The following is an 18,307-nucleotide window of genomic DNA, read 5'->3' as shown; positions in this document are numbered from 1 at the left end:
CCAGGAGCCTTCTTCAGTTGTAAAAGTAAAAGGGGGTGAATCCCGCTCATTGTCTAAGAAACTCTGGAGAATTTTAGCCAACAAGCTTGACATCCCAGAATACTTCAGACCCAGCGACACACTTGACAAAAGCTGGTTCATCCCAAAGACAAAACTCCCAAACACAAGCTAAGTATCATTATGTTCTCACTGGAGAAAACAAACAGCTATTCCATAAACGCATGGCACAGTGTAGAAGAGCCACCTCGACAGGACAAGACTGAGCTGCACATCTGCATCTAAAGGATAAAGGCCACTCTTTGGAGGATGCCAGAGTTCAAACTTTAGACTGAGAAGACAGACGGTTTGAAAGAGGAGTAAAACAGGCCATCTGTGTCCACTGATGTGAATGATCATCATTGAACAGTGGCTTATGACACCAACGAGGTCTCGTAGTACTTTCACTTTTAACCCCCCTTAAGGTGTTGGTAATGACCCACAGCTGTCCTTTTTAGAACTGAACAAGCCTCTTTTTTCAAGATCTCTAGACTTTTAAGTTTTGATAATAAGTAAATGAGTGAGGAAGATGCAGTCACTGAAAGAGGGTTGTATCATGACATTAAGATCTTGACATTGTGAAAACAGTCTATGCAGCCTCATTTAAACCACCTCATACTGGAGTTATATGGAAATGACTGAACAATATACTGGTAAGGAAGGTATATTATGGAAGAACAAATGTCTGGCTTTTGGCTAAAGAAACGATATCACTATGAAACAACCTTTTATCTTTAACAGCAAGAAATGGTCATTATTTCTGAACATGCACAAGCGTGACACTCTGAACTGCTTTAAACACCTCAAACCATATGTAGACTGTGTCCTATTCAGTACAGCTTACTGAGGAGAAGTCCTCAATTCCCATAAAAACGATGGATCGCAGTTGTCAATGGTCTCTAAGATAGCAAGCCAGATATTAATAGTTCACAATGAGTACACACACTGCACAAAATCCCTGGATTCCTCGCAAATAGCATCTTAAATTCCCCCTTTTAGCATTCCCCTTTTCATCTACGCTCACATGATGGCCCAAAATGTGTTGAGTTTTGTCTCTCGAATAAAAAGTGTTTTTTTTCTCTTTTAGAAAGAGTTCTCCTAGGCCAGTTGGTGTTTTTCTGCACTGACTTCAGTATTAATTAAAAAAGAAACAGCTGAAGGAAGATTTTCAAACTACAGTAGTTAGGTTAGTTGGTCAGTGACAGTGACTGGATTTTAAAAAATTATCTTAGAGCAGCAAAGTTCTGAGAAGTAAAGATGGGTAGAAGGTCACCAGTCTGCGTTCAAGCAGCACTGCATCAAAAAAAAGTCATGATTCTGTCATGGAAATCACTGAGTGGGCTCAGGAACACTTCCAGAAATCACTGTCTGGGAATTAATGCTTGTGTAACTGGGAGCTTGTGTAACACCTTTTTCCAGGTGGAAAAGCAATCATCACTGCTGAAAGGTATATACACTTTTTAGAGCAACATAAAGCTCCCATCCAGATGACGTCCTCTTTCAGGAAAAGCTTTGCATATTTCAGACTATGCTAATCTGATTACTGCCTTAGTAGGAGAAGAGTCCAGGTGCTGACCTGGCCTGCCTGTATATCAGACTTTTCACCCATGGAAAGCATTATGAGCATAATGAAATGAAAAGTAAAAACAAAGAAGAAGACCTGGAATTTTTGAGCAGCTAGAGTCGTATATCAGACAACAACCAGGCGACATTCCTCTCCCTAAAGTCCACCAACTGGTCTCCCCAGTTCCCAGAGGGATACAACTGTTGTTAAAAATAGTGGTTAAAATCATGGGGTTATAAGATCTCCAAATCTAAAATAGCCTAATGTTTTAGGAACTGAGGTTGTGCAGGGATTGACTGATATCCCGAATCATGAAACTTTGCACTGATGGAAAAAAATCACTTCTGTGAAAATAAGATACTACTAAGGGACTACCGGTTTAGTAATCTGTGGTTTAGTTTGAATGTACCCATTGTTTACGTCGTAAACAAGCAGGTTTAAAGGCTGACCAGTTTTTGGCACAACACCGGTACTGTTACCAGGGCAACGTGTGACCCGTGCTACACAGCAACCTCAACATGTCCTTTAAATCACAAACAACACTTACATTTACGTTACATGTACGTTCACTAATACTTCTAACAGGTTTAACTAGACTATTGCAGAGTGAATTTAATGTGCATGTACAGTATATTGCAGACACGCGATTATGAGACTTCCTTGATTAAAATTCTCGATTAAATCAATAAAGCACAATTTAACTTGGTACCGGTCACGTCGGGATTTTATAAGATTATTTTATAACATGTTTTTCCTTCCCTGTACGTCTATCTCAGTGTCCACACATTATAACTCGTTTACTGTACCATAATCGCATCAGTTGCCAGACCACGAGTGCGCGCAACAGAGGGCTGTGCACTCGCGCGTTCAAGTATTTGTACCCACATGCTCGCTGAGCTCAGTCAGCGTTTGACTCAGTAGAGGCAGAAGGGATCCAGGATTTCCACTTGTCAGTTAACTCCACGATACCGAAATCAAGTGCATCCCTTCAGCCAACATGTCAAAGTTGGATCAGATCCTTATCCTCGACCCTCCGTCTGACCTCAGATTTAAAGGTATGTGAATGAACTATTATTTATTTATTTATTTAGTTGTTGCCGTGTAAAATGTCCAGCGAGTAGTAGTAGTAGTAGTAGTGGTGGTGAAGCAATGATTTCACACTCCCTCAAGCGAATTTCGTGCTAGCAAGCTAGCTAGCATTCACCGCCATTTTAAGTTAGCCAGGGAGCCGGACGGGCCGCTGCAGCCCGGCGCTATAGTGACGTGGATAGCCGGGCAGGCGTGCGCCCAGGTGGCCTGCTATTCAGTACCAGCTTACTGACAGTACCAGGCAAAGAGCTGGAAGGATGTGGCTGTCAGTGACTGCTTAAAAAAAGGAGAGTTAAAGTCTACACGTTAAGAAGCATGTTTGTGTATGTCTTCACATTTAATATCAGCTACTATGCTGTTGCTAGTTGTGTTAGCAGGAGTAAACTGTTGTTTCTTGGGGCTTAGGCTATTCCCTGGAAAGAAATTAATTTCAGAATGAAAAATCCGGCGTTCATCTTGATACACCTGTGGCAGGAACTTGTGAAGCCAGTAAAGTGGCTGACAGTTGGAATGACAAACTTGGTTAGCTAACGTGAACTGTAACAGCATGTATAGTTTATTTATTTTTTTTAATAGCAACACCGGGCTAACATTAGTTCAGTTGATCTAAACCTATTAGCTAAATGTTGGCTAATTTTAAGCGTGTGTTCGCATCCTGGACAAAACAGGACGGCACATTCATGGGAAAGCAGGGTGCTTCACGTATTCGGTTGGCACTGATTGCTTTTCCTGGTAGTGATAACGTCCAGTGATGTGTCAGTTAACCGTTGGCTAATGATAGCATTGGCTAGCCTGCTAATGCCAAAGTTGATGTGTAGTTGTATAACCGTATTGTTTTGCGTCTGACAGACCTGAAGAGACCAAAAATCACATTTTTTAAAAGTCATAGATAGAACATAACTTTTGGTCATTTGTGAGTCCAACTGTTGCTCTTGTGGTCAAGTGAATGAAGTGGCAGTAAACGGCGCTGATTTCAATGAAGCTAGCCCTACCAGGCCATGGGTGACACAACAATCTCCACAGTTGGACTATTTATCCTCATCATTATTCATTTTGACCCAGAAATCCGCACAGCACTTCTCGTATTTGTCCCAGTTACCAAGCTCTGTGTCTGCTGGAGGCATTTTTGCGAACTAGACAGTTATTTCTCTTTCTGTTGAATGTACCACTGTCCTGGACGAGGTTATAAGAGGACACTGGTGTTGGGACAAGGTGTGAATTGATACTGGTTGTAGCCTGACAGGATCGTTAGGAAGGACACAAGCTCACATTCCAGACCCACTGTGTCTTTGGGTGGGGTGTAATAATTTGAATGTTTTGGTGATGAGGTGTCCAGGGTGAAACTAAAATTATTATTATTTTGCCTGTATTATTTTGCCTGACGGTGACACAAGTAGAATAAAGGCAACCCCCCCCCAAAAAAACCCTCATGTTAAAACTGAAACTCATAAAATTTGTGTACATTGATTAAAATCCGGGAATGTTTTTATCATGCAAGGTGCAACAGAAAGTGTGATGGTGAATGGAGCCTTTTCCAGCAGGCTGACATTGTAATTGGACAGGGATAAGGATGTAAATCAGTAAAAACTTGCTCTGGCTTAAGTTTAAAGACATCTGGAAAAGGGTAGTAACCATTTGATTAAACTCACATTTGTTATGTCATAATAACAGCATCAATCAACAGGTTAATGGTGCTATTATGATAAAATTCTTCAATCATATTGTTGGAAAGCCACCAATAGTGTTATTTGTCTCAGACAGGTTGTTTTTTTGGGAGCAACAAGGTAAACCAGAATACATAAATGAAATTTTCTCCAGCTGAACGTTAAAATTTCATGGGTATTTAGCCTGATGGTAGACACATGGTTCGTCATAATCTGATCATGGACCTCTACTTTTTTTTACCCGATTAAGAAATTCTACTCTAATTTGACTTATTCCTGTTACTGATCAGTCACACGGTTTACATTTTCCCTCATCAGATTAAACTTTTGGCCTTTTATATTCTGGATTGGATGCAAAGCTAAATTGCATTAGTATGATGCTGTTCATACTGATCATTGTTTACTGATCATCATTGATTCATTTTATTCTTTAGCACCGAGGCCAAAATGTCTAATCCACTGCACATGTAAGAAAATCCCAATTCGTGGGTCATAAACCCCATTCTAACAATTTGATATAAAATGTAATTTATAATGAAAATATGTTTGTCCTTGCAGTAGAACCTGCAAGCATATTGTATGTTGTATATCAGGGTTTTGGTTGTATCAAAATAGTCCTTTTGTAGGGACTGCATATGTTTATGACTCTGTATTACTTAACAAAAGAATTCAGGTATAGTGGCCCATTTGCTTTCATAAAAACCAGAGTTTTGTCATATTTTTAACCGGTCATGTTTAAAGACTCAAGTCTGAATACGGGTTAAGCCCTTTGGCCACTTAACCTGTTATTGAACCAGCATCATATTAAATCTTACATTGGGGGGGAAAAACAACTAATCCCAAGTACTAAATCCCCAAAGAATCCATCGCTTAACTTTGGGAGCTGTGTGTGACCCCCCCCTTTGTTTTTTTTTTTTTTTTTTTTACATTTTTGTATGGCCCACATTTAAGTGGCTTCAGTTTTTCATGTCAAGAAGCAATCTGAGGAGAAGGAAGATGACCACAACTTCTTTACTGTCACAGAGACAGAGCTAAATCGGTCTGCATGTATCGAAGAGCTGGACTGTTTTAGAGCCTCTGCTGGGACTCCTCCAGCAAGCTAGAGGGGGCAGCCCTCCTTTCCTTGGTTGGTATTTTTAGAGCAGGACTTGCCTGAGGGACCCTAACTCAGCATACATGCAACAAGATGAGAGAGGTGCTGCTTGAGCAAAGGTAGCATCTCAGTGTTGGGCAGTGGATGCAAGCTACAGTATGTGGGTGGGATATCTGATGCACACAACTGTTTTCCAGTTTTAGGCTTTGGTGTAGTAGTGATCAGTGTGTAAAACGCATGGAAGGTAGAAATATTTTGGACTCGGTTCATTTCCAGCCTATAGAAGCAGTTACTCATCTGTGCTAGTTTTCTGTTTAGGTCTATAAAATAAAAAAGTCATGGTTTTTACCTTGTCTTTCCAGCATCATAGTGCTGAAGCTATAATAGACATTGTTTCTGGTTCTGATACTACTACAGGTAGGCTCTGTTTTGAACAACCTGGTATTGTTCTGTCAGGAAGCAAGTCATTCTTTATAACTCATCTGTGTAGCAAGAACAAAGATCCTCAAAGTACACGCCATTAACAATGAGGTTTTTCAAGTTTGTATGAAGGCATGTTGTGACTCACCTGTGATTTTTAAAAAGGAAAAAAAAAAAGCCCCAGTAGGCACACAAGTGTACATTCTGGTATTAGCTGGGTGGAGCCATTCTGTTCTGGTCACGCATTGCTTCTTATCTTTCAGGTCATAAATGAAGGCTAAATGCTGACTTTGAACTCCAGAAATAAAGCCAAGCTTCATAACTCGTGGAAGTAGGAAGAATATTTCTGTTTCTTGGTTTGTTCTGATATTTTTAGAAGTAAATCTAGTTTGGATCTAGATGTTTCATATACCTACGTGAAAACTTTTGTACTAGTAATTTAAATGAAGAAAGAAGTGTATTTTAAATTTTGAAGCCTGGCAGCTATTGGGTAACAGGTTTTATTTATTGATGATATATGACTCATTTAGTATGTTAGGTTGTTACCTAGGAAACCGTAACCTGGACCCGAGACCACCGTCAGCTTCAAAGTGATGCACAATAAGCAGTTTGGTCCTTGTCTGGATACAAGTTTGCGACTTGTTAAGCATAAGTTGTTAGCCAATGACCGTGCGGCATTAGATCCACCCTCCATCATTACGACCAGGCTCAAAACACCAAAATGTCATCTGCTGAAAATCCTGAACTTGAAGCTCCATAAACAGTGGGTGACATCACTGTAGTAAAGCCCATCTTTTATACTTGCATGCATGAAGATGTACACCTGTTAGCTGTTAACAGAGCCCATAAACAAATATCAAGTTGTAGCTGTGTCTAAATTCACAAATTTGGATATTTTGACACTTGTGACATCAGAATAATCACATGATGGACAGCTTGCAAATTGTCTGGCAGGTAAACTCTATAAACATGATTCATAACATCCATGCTGTGCTCCCAGCTAACCAAACATCATGAGAAATTGTCCAGGCTCCCAGCCTAATTGCGCTGATCGAGTTTGGGGTACCTCTGACTTGGCAAGAAGTTGTTTTTTTTTTTTTTTTTTTCCCCAACATGATATGTTCAATCAGTGCTCGATAGTGCTGACCGTGGTTAAGGACCTAATTTAAAGCCAGTGCTGTCACAAGATGGTGAGCTGTTGTGCAACTTTTGATCTCCTGATACGTGACCAGTCAGCATCATCATGGGATGTCTATATGAAATTAGCTGTTTTGGAGACATGGAGGGGAATTGATTCAGGTGATCACTTGAGCGACATACAGGAAGTAGAGGTAATCTTTGATATCCCAAGCGAAGTTGTGCTTTCATAGGTCGTTCCACCCCACCATCGGTGTTGGATAGGCTATTCAGTTATTAAAAAGAATAAGTAAAGATTATTATTTTAACATCCCCAAAGAGTGAAAATTGGTGTCTTTCTCTCAAGGTTTCTTTGCCGTAACCTTGTATGTAACCTGACGTGCACCTCCTGAGAAATGTAACTACATGTTGGGTCGACACAGCCTGCAACGACTGGACAGCGTAGGGTTAAGATGGGGTTTCTGGTTATGTCATAAGTTAGGACGTAGATCTCTCACAGAAGTCTAAATTAAGCTCATGTCTTCATAAAGCCTATGTTATAAGGAGGGTTGTACAGATGGCTCATCCTTGTTGACTGCCATCAGTTTATCGATTAGGTGTGAAAAGGAGCAGGAAGCCTAAAAAACTGCTTATTCAAATAATACAAATGATATGAAGATGTGTATTTCTCTTGCAAAAAGAGGGATTTAAAAAAACAAACAAAACTTGCATCAAAATCTGTCCAGAATTTCACAACTGATGGATTTCTAGTTGTTGTACTTGTGGCAAAACTACCCTAAAGTGTAGCCTCAAGCCAAGAAACTTGCTATTCAATAAGGCTTCTTAATCATGTTGTTGTAATTGAGTTACATGTCCGTATTTTTCAGCTAATCTTTTTAAATGTCTTTTTGAAGCTTGGCACCAAAACACAGCATGCCTCTCTGTCTTCCCGGGAGGAGGTGTAACCTAAAATATTGAATTTCTGAACTACTGTGTAAACATGTAGCCATCTTCCTCAGTATTGTGCCTTTTTTTTTTTTAATCTCGCTGACTTACTGGGGGGAATAAAAGCTTAATTTTTGGAGTTTCAGTCATCGGTGCAGTTTTCAGAATTCTGGATTTAAAACCATACATCAGTGTTGGAGACTGTGCTCTGAAATACAAAGCTAATGCTGCTCTTTTTTGTTGTTGTTGTTGTTGTGTTGTTTTCCAGGCCCTTTTACAGATGTAGTCACCACCAACCTCAAACTGAGGAACCCTTCTGACAGAAGAGTGTGTTTCAAAGTGAAAACAACAGCGCCGCGTAGGTACTGCGTACGGCCAAACAGCGGTGTCATCGATCCTGGATCAAGTGTCAGCATCTCTGGTAAGTTTTTATTTGTTAACTGTCTTTTTGCCGCCCATTTGAATGTGTAGTTTCGGACTGAGTGGGAGGGAAAGCGAATAAAGGAAATGTTCAAGCATAGGTCAGCAAGCCCACATGGTCAATTGGCGGTTTCAGTTAGGGGGGAAGAAAGTCCAAGTGATCTATGCTGTTTTTACAATGTTTTCTGTATGTTTTTCTCGTAACCCTCAAGGCCACAAGCAATAAAGTTGTTCTGTGTACAACAAGAGTTCCTGGAGCTTTAATTTCTTCAGGCTTTATCGTCTTCTCCGTCTACCTTTTGGAGTAGATCAAGTTGTGCCAGAGATCTTATCTCAGCAGTTTTCTTTTAAGCAAGTCCACATATCTAAGATACTATACATTACTATATCTTTTGAATTTTAACCTTTTGGGTGAGAACTGAAACTTGCACCAAACACAGTAAGAATGAAGCCATAATGCAAAGAAGGCCGAAAACCAAGTCAGGTAGAGTAGAGCCCAGATAAACACTGTCGTCTAACTAGGTAGTGCTCGTAGGTTCAGAATTGTCATAATTGCATATGTAGAGTACTTTAATTTTGGGTTATTAGAGGGTATTTATAAATGCCAGAATTCATAGATCACCATGCTGGTTTAGCTTATGGTTGCTGATGACATTAAGGTAGCTTGAGTACCATCAGTTTGTTGTGTTTAGGCTCCAGAATTGTCCATCCAGGGTGGCCACTGGGGCCTAACAGAAATATTGGAGTTGAGATAAAACAAAGCTGCTTATAATGAGGAATATTAACAGAACGCCTCTGAAAACGGCCCATATTAGCATCTTAATTGAAGTAATACATTACTCTGATTAGTGGTTATAATTTCATCTTTTTTGGTGTGTAAATTTGGCTGCAGGCAAAATGGGGTTTCTGTTTTATTTGGCCAAATTAGTTTCAATTTGGCTGGTTATTAAGATTCATTAGTCATTTTAAAGACAGTTGCCTGCATTGTCTGCAGCACTGTTTCAACTCACTGCAGTGAAAGGAAAAATGGGTTGCTTGTTTTTAAAATGGTGATCGTTTTCCTCCAGCAGGTTTAGCAACTTATTTGAGCTCCAGCGTGCTCAGCGTTACTAGATGTGAATGTCTGTAGAAACGTCTCAAAGCACTTCTGCAGCATAGTCCCGGTAATGGTTACTGTGCTTTTAAATGCATTGCTTCTGTTTGTTCTTTGCAAACATTGCCAGTTTAGTGTATAACAAATGGCATTATTTCAATATTTGTGTGCAGAAATAGCCACACATTAAAGTTTCAGAGGGCTTTATTTCTTTGATGCTTTAAGTGAACAATGACATTGGGAGCTTGTATTGAATTAAATTGGAAAATGAATGACATCCTCTTGAAACTTAATAGATCCTTTAATGAACCTATTTAAGAGGGGAGGGGGGATCCCAACATGGATCTCTTGTGAATGTCTGACTCGCTGAAGTGTGTATTAATTTAATTCAGGCAATCAAGAACTTGAGTTTCAACATCTGTTGTATCATTCGTGAGAATATTGTCAGAGGTTTTTAGGAGCTTCGAAAGTTAGATTCTTATTGGTCCTTCTGTGTCATCGGGGAGGTACCCGATTGGTCTCACACAACCACATTCAAGTATAGTAAGGACTCCTCCAGAAGATGGTGTGCCCCCCAAAGTGTTCTGGTCTTAACGGCATGAAGTATAAAGGAACACTGAGAAGGTCTAAAGATGCTTGGAACAATCATCCGCCAAAGTACTTTGAAAAACTGTAAATTTACCCTTTTTTTTTTTTTTTAAACAAAAAACAAAGGGATCCTTTCTAATAAAAGTTGAGTAAAGAGGAAAAAAATTACTGATAAATTAAAAAAACATGCTGTAAAAACAATGCCTCGGATGTTTTCGCAGGTCATTTCTGGCGTTTAGTATGCTGACTGTTTATGCGATCTGTTTTCTGTGTATGCACGTGCTTTTATTCAAACAGTTCTAATTGCTCATCTCTGTTTTACAGTCATGCTACAGCCCTTTGACTATGACCCCAATGAGAAAAGTAAACACAAATTCATGGTGCAGACGATTTTCGCCCCGCCAAACGTCACCGACATGGAATCATTGGTAAGTGACTGGGATTTACTTTTGAACCCATTATTTTGCTTATAATGTTGCAGCTAATAACACAGAGGTGTACCTTTTGGTTACGTAGCTCCGAAGTCATTTAAATGTGTCAAAGTGGAAGCATGAGTGCAGTGTTTGCACAAACTAAAACGGTAAACCTTACTAGTTAAAATCTGTTGAACTGAATAGTTTTTAATACTTATTGAAATCTTTCACATAAAACAGTTGATCAGCTTAAAAAAATCCCCATTTAAATGTTTTGTCTTCCTTCCACATTTCCTTATGTAAAAACAAACATTACTGTACGGTCTTTATTTGTAAAAGGAGTCCTATGCATTCCAGTATCACATGCACATGACTTGTGCTTTAAAATATTAGCTTGAATTGACTCAATGAAAACATTTCATGTATGATATTTGATAGTAGAAATTCTTTTTCTGTTCATTAAACTTTAAGTTGAAGGGTTATCATCATCTTCCTTACTCTGAAGCATTTTCCACTTATCCACCAGGGGACAGCAGAGACTCGGTCAGCCAGTAAAACCTGTACATACCTTGTCATTGTATTCATGAACGGACTTGTTTTGAATGAGGTTTAAAATTCAGGAAGTATAGACAAACAGAGGTCTGACTGGTGCTGATGTATAAAATGGAGTCTCATGTTGTGAATTAATCTTTTGGTACTTTTCTATTTTATCGTTTGTAGTATACTTTTCTACTTTATTTCTTTATAAATTCAGAGTCTGGGTGGTGCCATTTTGAAATATGTTAAAATAGTTCAAAAAAACATAAAGAAATGAAGCTGTGCCTGTTTTGTTTTATATAGATTTAAGGCTAAATTGCATGTACATATAATGTGAAGTAGTTGGCACAGTTTTAATGTGTGCATGTGTGAACAGAATCTATCTGCTAGAAGTTTAAGTTTATGAATAACATGCTTTCATTTGCTTTTAAATCCTCACTAGTGGAAAGATGCAAAGCCAGATGATCTCATGGACTCCAAGCTGAGATGTGTCTTTGAGCTGCCTTCTGAAAATGATAAAGTGGTAAGGTGCAACAATCAGAGTCCCTGCTTGAACTGGATATGTGCTACTGAAAACTCTAGAAAAATAAAAATTGAAAGAATTGTTAAAATATCTGGCACAGTGTTAGCATGACATTCCTGTGTCGAGAGCAGAGTTTAAGATCTCTGCAGCATCTTCCAGCTGAAACAATGTTCAGCAACTTGGTGCTGTTAGAATAGCAGTGTGATGATTTACAGGCTGAGACACTGGTTTTATATACATCTGGAACTACGTCAGGTTGGTAAAGAGGGTGAAGCTTAAATGGGTCAGATCAGTACAAACTGAGTGAACAGATTCTGGTAGCAGGTTTTACTTTTTCACAACTAATCAGTGTTGGCTGATTAAAGAAGTTATATTTTGTAGCAACAGGTGTTGCTTAGGATAATTTTTCTATTTCCAGCAGCTGGAGTTAAATCACTGTGAGCTATGTGTAAGTAGGAGCACAGTTCCCTCATTTTAGGCTACGTCCACACGTACATCGGTATTTTTGAAAACTGAGATTTTCCATTTTCGTTTAACAAAAAAAAATTAAAAAAATAAAATCCCGTCCAAAAGGGGAAACCGCTGCTAGGAACATGCCAAAGCAACAGGTGGCGATATATTCCTAACCGTGTAGAAATGTTGGCCAATCAGAAGTCTAGAAGCCTGGGTGGGAAAGAGTAAACAAAGATGGCGCATAGAAGCAGAACTGAGTCCTATGTGTGGAGGGACAGTAACTGTGTGTATATATGTAAGCATTTAAACACTGCAGAGAATAAAATTAACAGTAACAGTATTTTGTCTAAGTTCGCCATTGTAGAAATGAATTTCACCGAAACAATAACCTGTTCGGTGTGACATCAAAAAAGGCGCACACCTTTGATGCTGCGTTTTCTCCGTTTTCCTCGTCCACAAGTAAACGCAAAAACGGAGTTTTGGAAAATCTCCCCCCTGGCAGGAGTTTTTAAAAAATCTCCGTTTTCAGTGACTGAAAACGCGGTTTACGTGTGGACGAAAGGTGCAAACGCATAGAAAAATCTGCGTTTTCAAAAATACCCGTATGGACGTAGCTTTAATAGCACGTAGCCCTGACAATGTGTATTAAGTTCCTAATCCATAATATGCAAATCAGGACATCAGTATGTGTCAGTGTTGTTTAAAACTTTTTTTTTTTTTTTTGGTTTAAACTGCTAACACTTGTTTTCACAAATTGAACAAAGACTAAATCCTAAATTGTGTTTAAATAATCAGCGTAATCCACTTGTTTTAATCAAGTTCAGGTTTGATAAGTGTAAATGTTATGCTTTAAACTTAGATTTGGTGTCATTGTTGTGTGGATGGAGATGATATTTTCGTATATTTGTTCTGTGTGGTGGTGTGTTTTGTTTTTGTTTGTTTGTTTTAAAGCATGTAGTGAAAAAAGCGCAGACAGTACTGCTTCATGATGGGAGGCCTGTTACAAGACCCCTGGTCAAAAAGTGAGATCTCTCCCTCTCCCTGTACTATTCAGCAAAACACTGCTTTTAACTTTTTGTTTCTGAGAAGTTATTTGTAAAAGTAGCCATAGCTGAAATCGCTGTGTACAGTTATCTTTAAATTGTGATATTTACTCAGATGATGTTCACAGTTGTAAATGCCCTGAATGTCTCTAATTTTTCTGTCGTCGTGTACTCTCAGGCACTACTACATGATACTGAACAAGCATCTGGCATCTGTAGGGCTTATACTCTCTGTTCCACAAGTTCATTTTTGTAGCTGAAGGGAGTTCTTTATGAATGAATTGAGGACCGATCAGGCCACATGCCTCCTGGATTGTATTGTGTGAGTGTTTAAAATATGGAACCTATTCAGAGTACTGAAGATCATCTTCTGCTTACAGGAACATGTTAGCATGGGCCATGCCAGCCTCATATCAATGAAAATATCCCTAAATTATTTAATGAAAAGCAGCACAGATTTCCCAAGTTATCTCCACATTAAAGTAATCATAACCTGAAGTCTCTCCTAAAATACATTAATTAATACACTAATTGTGTTGTGCTCTATTGCCAGTTTTCCAAACTTTGAAAAATTCATTTTGTTGCCCAGATCTGCTCAGATCAGTGAAACCACCGACTGTTATGTAAATGGACCATCTGGTAGCTCCAGGTGTTGGCAGTGACAGCAGTTGTGGTACTGCTGGAAAATACAGAAAAGGGTTGAACTGGATAAGATTGCAATACCTGTTTTAAATATGATGAAGATCTGCACTTTGTTCTTACCTGCCAGTGCACCATGTATCAGGCTGTAGCAGGTCACACAAAGGGAAAGACACAGCAACGTGTTTTACTGTCACAAAGCTGTAATGAAAAAGATGTTAGTGTAGCTTAGTGCCTCCACTGTATGTCCTTAAAGAGTAGTTCAGACTTATTAGAGTTACCTAGGTTGGTTAGGTTTTGTGTGTGTGTGTGTGTGTGTGTGTGGTCCCCAATATATAAGTAACTCCTCTAAACGTCTGCCGCAGGCTCACACTAGGTCATTTTTAAGACTGAAAAAATAAATTCAGTTTGTGTACAATCAGTCATCCTTGTTTTCATTGCTTGTTCAGTATCTTTTAGTCCAAAGCTTATCTGAGCCTTAGTAGGCCTCCTTATAAATGCCTGACTTGTGGGAGCGATATGATGTCCAGAGGGTTTTATTTGTTACCCTCCAGGAAGATAGCCGGGACTGTGATTCTAATTTTAATGTAGTTTTATTTACTCAAGCTTGAAATATGTCTTGTTTAACAAATGGCCCAAAATGATCAGGATAAACTCCTGTTAAGTACTCAATGCCTTAACTATGTGCTGGCCAATCATCCTCAAGTGTGTAGTCACTCCCTAAAGGTCCGTTTTTGAGCCAGGAAAACCCCCGATCCTGCCCTCATACTGATTGTCAACTTTCATCTGCTACTACGCAGCGCTCTTTTTCCACCCCTCATGTTGTCATGCTGTCTGTGCCACTACACAAAGCCACCATGACTTTTGGAAAGATGTGTTTTTTTGTTTTGTTTTTTTTCCCCCCCGCTTGTCTCTTTGATCTGGCACCATGAGCCTCGGGGCCCTCGAACAAGGCTGCCTTTCTTTTGGCTTATGCTTCCGTCTAGAGGCTAACCTCCATACTTAGCCCAGGGCATACTGGGCCTCACCTCGTCCTCTCTTTGTTGGGCAGAATGACGTGGAGGCGACCCGAGCCGCCCCCGTGATGAACTCCGTGAAGGCGGAGTCGTCGGCAGCCGCGGTGCCTGTCGCTGCCGGAGCGGACGACGCGGAGATGAAGAAAGTGCTGGAGAAGTGCAAGAGACTGCAAGCTGAGATGAACAAGCTGAATGAGGAGAACCGGCAATTAAAGGTTAGACATGATTAGTAACTAATTGTAGTCAAACACTTGGATCTTTAATGCTAATTCCACACAGAATAAAATTGAAACGATGTGTGAACAGGGATTTACAGTCAGATATAATAGTACGAGCCTGTGAGTACACACCAATATCATACTACTCTCTGGTGGTTTGAGTGTGTTTGTTTCAAACTCTGTAGAGGTTGGTGACAGCAACATGTTTGAATGCAACACAGCATGTTGTGGTCGTCATGTGTGGGTGTATTTTGCTGGGTCCTTCTCACCTCTGGCTCTTCCAGAGCGTTGAACCGAGGATGAGAGAGGTTTGTTAGAGCAGTCAGAGTGGAAACATGAAAGCAGATTTTTATACTAATGCACGCTTCACAACAACCAGGCAGTGAGAAGGGACAGCTACACTGAAGGCCTAGCAGTCAGTCTCAGGATTAGCAAGGGAAAGACACGTCCCTCTGCTGGAGAACAGCAGGATGAACGCACCTCTTCTGTTTGGAGAATGCAAGATGATATGCAAAAATCAGTTGAAATAAAAGATTAAAATGCACGGATTTGCATGTTATTCCTCTGTTTGTGGTATAATCTAGATAAGTGACACAACAGGAATTTCCTGAGACAAACTGGAAAAGGGAGGGAACATTTTCAGGGTATTGGACACTCATTTGAACTACTGGATGACTTGTTGGCATCTCGACGGAGTATGACAGGATGTGCATCTAGATTGATGCTCTTGTACTTGGAAGTGGGAAAATTACACATCGTCTTCTCCATAGTGAGGTCACAAATTAAAGAGAAATTTCTCAGTTTTCTGACAGTTTCAGTTGTCATTGGTGACCTCTCTGCTCTACAGAGAGCTCTGCAAAGAAATAAGAACAGATTTTCAGCATCTGCTCTCTCACTGTGTGAGATGAGGGGAATGGCCTTGGAAAGTGTGTCTTAGAGTACATATGTTAAAAGGCTCAACAACCTCAACAGGAGCATCCAAGTTGCAAATGTAAGTTTTTTGACCTTGGAGATGGTTACAGCAGCCCAGCAGGACGCTGGAAACCTTTTTTCTGTCTGTTTACATGAACAACATTGTCCCTTCCTTAGTATCACTATGAAGTCTTCCAACTCGACTGCTATCTTGGATCACTGCGGTTGCTTATTTCGTAGCCCGTCTCTCAACAATGGGGAGTGAACCATGAGTTTAAGTACTGTAGTCACTGGGACAGAAAACTGCGAATATGGGCTGGAAGTTTGAGAATTTCTGTAAACATGCTTGTGTTTTACTAATCTTATTACCTTTTCCACTCCTATTCTTCCTTTTTTTTGTTTTCTGTTCTTTGTTCTTTAAACAGGAGGAAGGTTTGAGAATGAGAAAGATGCCCCGCTCAGACCACATGACACCAAACTCGACCAGCCTGCTCGGCCGGGAAGCCAGCGCAGCCTCCCTACCATCCCTCCTCGTTGTCATAGCAGCCATCTTCATCGGATTTTTCATAGGGAAGTTCATCTTGTAGACTGGGAGAAGCATGCCAGCCGTATCCCATGCCTCGGCTCTGGAATTAAAAAAAAAAAAAAAAAAAAAAAGGCCTGGAAAAACCGAGAAGTCTTTCTGTTGACTTTTGCCATATCATTGGTAGTGTGGCCTACAGTGAACACATCTGTACAGTATCATTTGAAGGCACCGCCTTTTTACAATCTCACACAGTTAGTATGCACAGAGTTGAGTGAGGAAAGGCGACAAAAGTGATTGCTCCCTTTTTTCTTTTCTTCCCCCCCCCCTTCTTCTTCTTTGTTTTGTTTTTTTTCTTTTCCTGTATAAACCAGATATCCAATGTGGTGGGACAATGAAAGTTGTATACTATCAGTCAACATGGAAGATGCACCTAGAGTTAACCATGGGCAAGAAGCACTCAAAAGAATAGAGCTCTCTCTCTCGCTCCCTCTCTCTCTCGCTCCCTCTCTCTCTCGCTCTCTCTCTCGCTCTCTCTCTCTCTCGTGCTCCCTCGCTCTCCCTCTCTCTCGCTCTCTCTCGCTCTCTCTCTCTCTCTCTCTCTCTCTCTCGTGCTCCCGCGCTCTCCCTCTCTCTCGCTCTCTCTCAATACTACTTCTGTTTTTAATAGGAATTGAATGGAATGTTAGGTGTCTTGTAAATGTCGTTTTAAATCCTTTTAAACAAAAAAGGACAGAACTTCCATCATAAAGACGTTGCTACCTGTTGCTGGATTGCCTCTGAAGTAAAATCTGTTCGGTTTGTAATTTCTTCTACTTGTGTTGGAATGTTCAGGCCCAGCTGGGGATATAGGTGCCTCCTTCTTGTACATTTGTCTTTATCTCTCAATACAAATACAGACTTGTTGTTATTATTATTATTATTATTATTATTATTATTATTGCTACTACTATACAAATCGTATATCCTTCTGAGGCAGTTATTGACTGAAATAAGGTTTCCATTCTTAAAGTCCTGTCAAAGGTATTCAACATTGAAAAATAAAAATGAAAAATGTGGTTTTCATAGCTGTCTTTTCCTGCTTATTGTTGCTGCCAACGTTTTACTTTGTACAATGCAGTACAGTACATGAATTACCATGCGTTTCTAAATATGCTCTATATCTCTGCTTCATAGGTTTTGCAGTGGATATATATGTATATATTTTGATGTAACCTAGATTGGTCAGATGAATCAAGATGGAAGTTTTGGGCTGTACTTTAGTTAGCGAGGAAGGGATTGTTATACATTTCTCGTGGTTTGAGCTCCCACAAACTAGGCGCTGTCACTCAGTGTTTGCGAGCCAGTTACGCCAAGGTAATTTTATGCATTTCTGGTACATTATAGTATTCCAGATGAGGGGGAAAAAAACCCATCTGTGGTAAGCTTGTTCCTGAATTTTTTAGCCTGATTGGTAAAATGAGAAAGCGTTCTTTACAAGATGCTGATTAATTTTTCTTTTTTTTTCTTTTTGCACAGAGTTGAAACCTACAATTATTCTGTTAAAGTGCGAAGTGACGTGATTCACTGCAGCATTGGTCAAAGACCACTTTTTTTCTCTCCCTCTGTGTTTGGCACTAGAGAGTGGGAGAATTGCATGTTAGACTTTGGCTGTGTGACTATAGTGTTAAGAGACGAGCTGAAAGTTGCATAATTGTATGCTTAAAGTACAGTGTGGCCACTTTGAGTGAGACGTTGCTAGTACTGTTTTTGTCTTCATTCTTTATGGTATAGATTCAACAAGATGCTGGGATCATTTCTCAGACATATTGAATGATGGTATTGCATAGTTGCTGCTCATTTGTCAGCTGCACATCCATGATGTGAATCTCTCGTTCCACCACATCCCAAAGGTCACTGTTGTTATTGTTACTGTGGTTACGGTTGCCTTCATTATCAGCTTGAAGCAGTCTGGTCATTCTCCTCTGACGCCAACAAGCCATTTTTACCCAGAGAACTGCCG

General features: G+C 39.9%; 1 protein-coding gene across 1 annotated transcript; it reads left to right on the top strand.

Annotated features, from left to right (window-relative positions):
* The first annotated feature begins 2,498 nt into the window (after positions 1–2,498).
* vapal (VAMP (vesicle-associated membrane protein)-associated protein A, like) lies at positions 2,499–17,370 on the top strand. Its single transcript, XM_003448465.5, has 6 exons — positions 2,499–2,655; positions 8,196–8,348; positions 10,353–10,456; positions 11,421–11,501; positions 14,688–14,867; positions 16,208–17,370. The coding sequence occupies exons 1-6, from the start codon at positions 2,598–2,600 to the stop codon at positions 16,367–16,369; spliced, it is 738 nt and encodes a 245-aa protein (XP_003448513.1). The 5' UTR covers positions 2,499–2,597; the 3' UTR covers positions 16,370–17,370.
* Positions 17,371–18,307: the final 937 nt, after the last annotated feature.

Source organism: Oreochromis niloticus, linkage group LG18 (genome assembly GCF_001858045.2).
Source record: "Oreochromis niloticus isolate F11D_XX linkage group LG18, O_niloticus_UMD_NMBU, whole genome shotgun sequence".
Classification (NCBI taxonomy): Eukaryota; Metazoa; Chordata; class Actinopteri; order Cichliformes; family Cichlidae; genus Oreochromis; species Oreochromis niloticus.
This window is presented reverse-complemented; position numbering and strand designations above follow the sequence as displayed.